At 35.4% G+C, this 9,133-nt stretch overlaps 1 protein-coding gene across 1 annotated transcript; it reads right to left on the bottom strand.

Annotated features, from left to right (window-relative positions):
• Positions 1-3,736: 3,736 nt before the first annotated feature.
• On the bottom strand, positions 3,737-8,015 carry TRMT10C (tRNA methyltransferase 10C, mitochondrial RNase P subunit). Its single transcript, XM_001370268.4, has 3 exons — positions 7,915-8,015; positions 7,383-7,543; positions 3,737-5,273 (listed from the first exon to the last, which is right to left on the bottom strand). Exon 3 carries the CDS (start codon positions 5,257-5,259, stop codon positions 4,000-4,002), a length of 1,260 nt encoding a protein of 419 aa, XP_001370305.1. The 5' UTR covers positions 5,260-5,273; positions 7,383-7,543; positions 7,915-8,015; the 3' UTR covers positions 3,737-3,999.
• Between the last annotated feature and the right edge of the window lie 1,118 nt (positions 8,016-9,133).

The raw sequence follows: 9,133 nt of genomic DNA, 5'->3' as shown, positions 1-9,133 counted from the left end.
TCAGTATATGTGAATTTACATAGGTATTAAGAATTTGTTATATGGCTAAAATTGGAACTTTTAAACAATGTTATACTTGATTGGGAATAAATGTGCTATGAATAAGAATTTATTTCCATTCAAATGTAATTTGTTATGATATCATAATGGATGCATACAAAATATGTATGAATTTGCATTGTGAAGAAAAATAATTTTTATGCTAATTGTGTATAATACAATTGGCAATGGAAATTTGAACAGTCCAGAAATCACATAAGATTCATTATTACATTATTAAATATAGGTGAAGAGTGGTCACCTCTCCCCTATTTATAGTGGGAGCAAAGAAGAAAAGCCAGATGAGATGAGAGAAATAGTGAGTGGCAGAATATGAAAGAAATATTTAATCAGTTATGTAAAAATGTCTTAGCCATAAAAAGGCAAAACTGAAGGTTTTGAAAGGAAAATTGGAATCTTAAGAAAACATTGTTAAGGCACTTTAATCAAAGTCAATTTGGAAGTTAAATTTTTAATTAATATCCATTGGTAGTGATTTATTATTTAGGTTTTTCAATACATACACATTTTTTCAGTGTTGTAACTAAAGCATTAAAAGGATTGGAAAGAATGGAAAGCCAAGCAAGGAGAAATAAGTCACTCCAATCTTGGACCTTTTCCAAAAGTAATTTAACCCCTTCCTCAGGGACAGGAAAGAGATCAAAAGTGTTTGCAATTACCTAACACATATTAAGGGACTAATACAGCAAAAAAACATTTTAAACAGGTAAAAGTTCTCAGTTACCTTATCTAAACTTTAGAGATACAATTTGAAAGACCTGAGATGTTAGTTGACATCTGGAATAAATTCTGATCTGGTAATAAGACATATTACACCTAAGATTTAAGAGTAACAGGAACTTTTAAAGATTTTATTTGAGTATACCCAAATACTGTAATTCATATATAGTTATCACATGTAGCATACCAGGTATATTAGCATCTTGAAAGTATGATTGGTGTATTGATATTGTATCTTATGTGTTCATATACCAGACTCATGGTGATGTTGCTTATTGATTATTGTATTTCCAAATCTTCAATACAAAGGACAGAGGAATTCCTGGGCAGGACAATATTTTGGAGGGTCCTAGCTTACACCTTCTTGGACCACATTCCTTGCCAAGTCACATGTTTGTTTAACCTCCTCCTCTTTGATTAGGTAATTGTCAATTAAGCTAGTGTTAAAGCCTATGTATGCCATGTCACACAAAGAAATCAAAACTATCAATAAGCACATGAAGCTACCTCCCATTCCACATTCCTAAACTCTTCAATTAAAGTTTGAAGGCACATGTAGTGTGCCTTCTCTCAATACCATCAGAGGGGCATGGCAAGATGTGGCCCATATTTTTTAACTCCTTGTCTCTGAGTCTTTATTCCTTTGTCTCTTTCTCTTCTTTATCCATTTTCCCTCAGTTTTCAATCTCCTTCTCAGGTGTCCACCCACGAGAATTTTAATATGTAACTATAGGAGGTTACATTAAGTAAAAATATGAGCTTTTCTAGAAACAGACAGGAAAAAAGTTTTTTTTTATTGAAACTGCACAATTTGGCTATGTGTACCAATATTTAAATTGCAGAGTCAAAATTATAAATTCAGAATTCTAAAAAAGGTTCAAATTAAAAAGCATGCTTCCTTCTTAAGTCATAACAGTTGATATGTTAGAGCTAGTCAAACTAAATTAGTAATGCAATGATTTATGAATAATTGGATTAACTGTTTAAGATGCTAATGTGAATATATCAGAAATGAAGGATTTATGGTTCAAGTGGTTAGGATTAATTTTTGAGAAAATATCTAGATTGCCTTTTTTACACATCAACATGTCAGTCTTTCCTATAAATTGCTTCTGTGTGAACCATAATACATTCATGATATAAGCTTAGGATTACATTTTGAAAAGTTAAATATATTAACTCCTCAAAGGAAATTGTTTAGAATTACTAGGATACAAACTTGATGATTCATTCTGAGTCCTTGCCCCCCTCTTTCTTTTTTCTCCTCACAGCTAGAATTGATTACACAAATAGAAGCAGTCATTCCATGCAGAATCTTGCCCCAGGCAGTTACACATACAGTTGTCTTCCATCTTTCATTTCCACCTTGCCACTCCACCTGTTGAGGACCCCTGAAGCTGTGAGCTAGGCTGGACCTGGGCTCATGGCAACATAAATATAAAGAAGGAAACTATAAGTAAATTAAGCAAACATGGAATATATGACAGTATACCTGTCAGATCTATGGGAAAGGAAAGATTTTAAGACCAAGCAAGAGAGAATATCACAAAATGTAAAATGAATAATTTTGATTACATTAAATTAAAAAGGTTTTGTATGAACAAAACCAATGCAACCAAAATTAGAAGGGAAGCAACAAATTAGGGAAAAAAATCTTTATAACAAAAACCTCTGACAACGATCTAATTACTCAGATTCATAAGGAGCTAAATCAGTTGTACAAAAAATCAAGTCATTCCCAAATTGCTAAATGGGCAAAGGACATAAATAGGCAATTTTCAGATAAAGAAATAAAAACTATCAATAAGCACATAAAAGTGTTCTAAATCTCTAATTATAGAAATGCAAATCAAAACAACTCTGAGGTACCACCTCATACCTAGAAGATTGGCTATTATGACAGCAAAGGAAAGTAATAAATGTTGGACAGGATGTAGCAAAGTTGGGACACTAATGCATTGCTGGTGGAGTTGTGAATTGACCCAACCATTATGGAAGGCAATGTAGAACTATGCCCAAAGGGCTTTAAAAGACTGCCTGCCCCTTGATCCTGGGTTTATACCCCTGTGAAAGGGAATTCTTTATTCTCTTTGTCTATTTTTGTGCCAGGCTAAGTCAAGCACCAGAGCAATATTTAGTGTTATAGGCTAAATTTTTTTTTGTATTTTTTAACTTTCATTCTCTCCACCTATTTTGTAAATTAAAAACTATTGAAAGTCATTTTGACTTGAGCTATATTTTAAATCAGCAACTACCACATTATTTATATAATTTTCATATATTTTAGTCAAACCCTTAATTTTAATTCCTTATACTCCTAAGAGATAAGGAAAAAGACTTGTACAGAAATATTTATAGCCACACTCTTTGAGGTGGAAAAAAATTGGAAAATGTGAGGATGCCCTTCAATTGGGGAATGGTTGAACAAATTGTGGTATCTGTTGGTGATACAACACTATTGTGCTCAAAGGAATAATGAACTGGAGGAATTCCATGTGAACTGGAATGACCTCCAGGAAGTGACAGAGTGAAAGGAGCGGAAACAAGAGAACATTGTACACAGAGGTGGATATACTGTGGCACAATCAGACATAATGGACTTTTCTACTAGCAGCAATGTAATGATCTAGGACAATTCTGAGAAAGAATGCTATCCACATCCAGCGAAAGAACTGTGGAAGTAGAAACACAAGAAAAACAACTGCTTGATCACACAGTTCAATGGAGATATGATTGGGGATGTAGACCCTAAAGGATCACTCTATTGCAAATATTAGTAATATGGAAATAGGTCTTCAATAATGACACATGTAAAACCCAGTGTAATTGCTTATTGGCTATAGGAGGGGGAGGGAAAGAATATGAATCATGTAACTGGAAAAATATTCTAAATTAATTAAATAAATACACTTAATTAAAAAAAAATCTGTGGGAATGAAATCATCTGACAGGGAGATCACATTTAATAAAGCCATAATTTATTGTTTTGTACAATTGACAGTAGTTTAGCTTTACCAGGGCCTCATGCTCCCTAAAGCACTCTATCAGGAGACAAGTACTATTTAGCCAACTTGCCAAATACCTGATATACCTGTAGTATGGAAGAGATTTTTTTTAAAGAGATGAATACCCAATTCCCAATCAGCAATCAAATGAAAATACAATTGATTGAGTTAATGATCACCATTTAAACATTCTAGCACTGATTGTAAGGTTCTATTACTCTTCATTCCACCATGCTTTACTTCTCTGGGCATTTAAAGACTGTTTTTTAAACGATTTCTTAATCTCTGACTTATTTTTCTGTAAATTTTTGGGATAAGTAGAAAGATCATGAAAACCACTATGCTTTCTCTTTGGAACAAACTTCAGTGCTTTTTCCCAATCATTAGTATTTTTAATAGTTAATAATATACGCATCATTTGGTCTAAGGTAAGATTTTTACTTCCTATTTCCCACTGAAGATATTGGTCCAATGGGAGACGTTCACTTGCTAAATTTAGTCGTTTTGCATTTGCAAAGGATACTCTGGGTTGTAAACATTTATCAACAAAAGAGCCAATTATATAAATTTTGTCATGTCTGAAAGTAGTCATAACATTGGGAGAATCAGCTGTCAAATAGATAAGACTCTCTCTTGGGAATAAATCTACATGTGACTTTTCTGTTGCTGTCAAAAGCAATTGATCCCATTTCTCTCCATAACGATTAAGTAATTCTTTGTGATAACCACTATCAACTTTGAGATTGCAAAAAAATAGATGGAAAGGATCTATATTTTTTCGATTGGCTCCTTCACTTTCTAAGAGTTGGCACACAGTGTTCTTCAAATCTCTCAAAGGCATGAAATTTTCATAAGCCATGTCAAAAATTAAAGGCTGGCCAAACTTCATTGCCTGGGCGTTTCTCCATTCCCATTCAGTTTTGATAGCTCTGTCCTGAAGTGGCAAGAGAAAAGTGTTCTTTAGCTCTGTATTCTCAGATTCATCAACATTTCCAAGTTGTTTTTGCTTTTTAATTTCAGCCATTTCTGCTCTTTTCCTTTCCTGTTTTTCTTTCTTAGCTTTTTTATATATTTCTTTCATGTATAGAAATTTGAGTCTTTTCTTCTTGGAGTTTTTGCTGGGACAGTCTGCAATTATTTTGAGATCCTGCTCACTAATATGTTCCGGCACTTCTCTGTTAAGTAGTCTACACATCTCAATCCACTCTCTAGTTGCTGTTAGAGGATCATCTGAGCTTGTAAAACTATTTCTTTCATCTGGCAAACTAGATTTCATTGTATTTTTCCAATCATTCAAATCTATATTCTCAATAGGTGGTGCATTCTCCTTATTAGGATAAAACAAAACTTGTGTCCTAGAAGACAGGTGTCTCTGTAGAATGGTAAAACATAAATTTGCTCCTTTCTTGTGACGGACAAATGGCACAAGAGATCGACTAGCAAAGTGTCTTAAAACTGTGAAACAGGCAGTCATTTTGCAGGAGAAACCTAGAAAACAAGTAGTTATATAAATTTACTTAAGTAAATGAATTTTAAATAAAATTTAATTTATTAAAAAATGATATAATAAGCAATGCTGTCTCAATCTCCTAACGAATTGCTAATGATGCTGGTCTAAATTATACAGGTTATTTTAAAGAAATACATATTAAAATAGAAGTTTGTGACAAATAGTCATAACTTTTAGGTACATCTATGTTTCAGTTAGAACTTGGGTTGAAGAAACTTGTGGCCAATTTCCAATCTGAAAGCATGCAGGGAGTACATTCAACTGTTACTGTAAAAATTATCCAAGAAGACCATTTCTCCTTAATAGCAGGGAACTGGGCTCAAATATATAAAGAACTGAATCAAATTTATAATACTATAAGTCATTCCCCTTGACAAATGGTCAAGGATAAGAATAAGCAATTTTCAGGTGAAGAAATCAAAGCTATCAATAATCATATGAAAAAATGTTCTCAATCACTCTGATTAAAGAAATGCAAATTAAAACAACTCTGAGGGTGACTCAGTGGATTAAGAGCCAGGCCTTGAGACAGGAGGTCCTAGGTTCAAATCTAGCCTCAGACACTTACTAGCTATGTGACCCTGGGCAAGTTACTTAACCCTCATTGCCTAGTCCTTACTGCTCTTCTCCCTTGGAACCAATACATAGTATTGATCCAAAGACAGAAGGTAAGGGTTTAAAAAAACCCAATTACTCTGAGCTACCTAACCTTATACCTATCAGACTGGACAATATGACAGTAAAGAAAAAATGATAAATGGTGGAGGGGATATGGCAAAATTGGGTCACTAATGCATTACTGATGGAGTTGTAAACTGATTCAACCATTTTGGTGGGCAATTTGGTCATATGAAAAAATAGTTCAGGAAAATGCTTAAATCTAGTTGTAAATAGGTCCAATCATTCTGGATAACAATTTGGAACTATGCCTGAAGGGCTTTCAAACTGTGTGTAACCTTTGACAGATACAACTATATCATATTCAATACTACTTTTACATTTGTACTCCAAAGGAGACCAAAGGAAAAAGACCTATATATGCAAAAATATTTATGGCAGCTGCTTTTTGAAGTGGCAAAGAACTGAAAATTGAGGGAATGCTCATCAGTTGGGGAATGGCTGAACAAGTCTGGCAAATGACTGTGTTGGAGTACTGCTGTGCTGTAAGAAATAAGGGGAGGATGGTTTCAGAAAAACCATGCCAAGACTTACTATGAACCCAGGCAAAGAAGTCTGAAAAGAACTAGGAGACCACTCTGCCAAGTAACAATGTTGTAATGATGACCAACTGTGAAAGACTTAGCTACTCTAAACAATACAAATGATCCAAGACTCCTGATAAAAAAACGCTATCCATCTCCAGAGAGAAAGTGAGGAACTCTGAGGACAAATTTGAGTACAATTTTCTCACTTTATTTTTCTTGTTTTTTTTCCCCAATATGGCTAATATGGAAATATGTTTTGCATAATTTCACATGTATAACTGATATCACATTGCATGCCTGCTCAGTAAGTGATGGAGAGGTAGGAGGAAGAAAATTCGGAAATAAAAATTAGAAAAATAATAAATTAGAGAAGAAAAAAATGCACTAAAGCTATATTTGGACCCATAATAAGTGATCCCTTCTTCCATACTATGTCAAGACAGGTCTAGAATGTCAGAATCTTCAATAACAGAAAAGCCTACAAACTCAACTAGCAGCATTAAGAAAAATAAAATAAAATAAAGGAGCTGTGGTAAGGAACAACTGGGGAAACTACTGTTCCATGCCCACCATTCCCAAAAGGAAGCAGTCTAGATATACAGAATTACATACTAAAATTACAATACTTCTTTTTAAATTAGATATATTACTTCAATAATTAAATGGCATAATTCTGCAAGAAAAAATTTCCAAACCTGTTATACGAAAACAATAAAAAGCCCAACTACTTCAGATATTAACAAAATATAATTTTTTGAGAAAAATAGAGTATTCTGATTTAATGTATGGTACTATAACTTTACTCATTTAAATTTCTTATAAGGTATCAGTGTATAAATGAAATTTCAAAAGCCACTATTCAATTATAAAGTATTCTCTTACCTAGTAATGGGTTTTGACTTTAGGTGCAGTCCTCTTTATTGATTTTTAAGTCCTTTCCATTAAAGGATGTAGGCCAGAAAAGCATAGTACATTTTATTTTAACAGCATTATCAGGTCATAAACTCCAACCACATATGTAGTGTTCTTGGTGGCAATCCACACTAGAAAAACAAAAGAAAACTAACATTTTGCATGACTCAATTTCTAATATGAAAAACATCCACAGGGTACCAGAGATACAGAACGAACATGGGGGTGCAGAAAGTTCTTGGCTCCTCCATTAAACGCTCTTCAGGGTTGTAGGGATGCAGCTTTGACTTGGAAAAAAATCTATTTTTAAATCCTCTGACCCTCAGTGACTTCACTTGTACAACGCAGACTTGCTCCTATCACGGGAATAGTGCGAGGGAAGCGGTAAAAAGTGGCTATACCATTCAAATGCTTATACCCGTGGAGTTTTGATTAAAAAAACAAAACAAAACCGATTCCCAGTTTTCCTTTCGCCCTTCCCCTTCCATCCCCTTCTACTGACCTCCTGGTTCATTCAGGCCCGAGAGCGTTAAGATTACTAGAACAAGGGACCGGAGGATAAGGTGACAAAGTCTCAACTCACCCTGAAACACAGCGTGGTCTACCGTCCAGGATCCAGTCCCAGAAATCTGCCTGACGTCACATTAGCGCGGGACGGGAAGTCCCACCTCCCAACTAACGTTACGCAACATCGTACACCGCGAGGAAGAGCAAGTTTACCCAGGACGCTCTTTGATGATGTAGGACAGAGAAATATGGCAGCGGTCGCATGTTTTTTCCCAGACTTTGAGCGTGTTCGCGTCTCTCTCTGCGGACTTGATTGTTCATTGAGGCTGGGCAGAGGAGGAGGTACGGAACCGGGGGCTCCTATTCCTGTCTCTCTTCCGTAAATCTCTGACTCAAGTGTATTTCTCCAACAAGCACTCCTCGCCCTGACAAGATACGGCATGGTCTGTGTCCATGCCCAAACCTGGGGTTGGACTTTGATGTTAAGACTTGCGCCTCTCCCCAGAGGAGTTGTCAAGATGTGGCGCAGCATATGCAAACAGGCCAGTTTTTCTCTTTAATAGATATGGTTAAGCCACAGTTTTCATCCCAAGTGGTTCCCTATTTCTTCCAGAGTAAAATTTTCAATGCCCAAACAATCTACAGCTTCATTTAATAACTCCAGTTCTAGGGACTGTACTTTCAACCAAACTGGACAAACCCTTTACCTCAACTCTGTTGGTGTCTCCTTGCTTTGTTGCCTTTGCTCGTGTTGTTTAGTATGCCTGGATGCTCTTCCTTCCAAAAACTGACTTTTTAGTAATCCTGTAAAAATTTGAAATGTTGAAATGCTAGTATGTCTGCGTTATTCCACAAAAAAGGGATATAAAAAGAAAAATTATTATTTTCAAGTAAATAAAACTCAAATAGCTGATCGGGGAGGAGATGGAGTCCATGAGGGTGGGAAATACCAACATCAGGGGAGCTTAGTGGCACAATGGATAGTCAGGTCTAGAAGCAGGAGATCCTGGGTTCAAATGTAGCCCCAGACACTTCCTAGATATGTGACCAAGGGCAAGTCACTTAATCCCAATAGCCTAGCCCTTACCACTCTTCTGTCTTGAAACCAATACTTGGTATCAATAAATGTAATGGTTTAAAGAAAAAAAAACAATACCAACCAGGAGTATGAATCCATGGAGTAGAGGTTTGAGAAGACAGGAAGCTGAGTCAGC

This window comes from Monodelphis domestica, chromosome 4, assembly GCF_027887165.1.
Source record: "Monodelphis domestica isolate mMonDom1 chromosome 4, mMonDom1.pri, whole genome shotgun sequence".
Lineage (NCBI taxonomy): Eukaryota > Metazoa > Chordata > Mammalia > Didelphimorphia > Didelphidae > Monodelphis > Monodelphis domestica.
The sequence above is the reverse complement of the archived record's forward strand: the minus strand, read 5'-3'. Positions and strand labels throughout refer to the sequence as shown.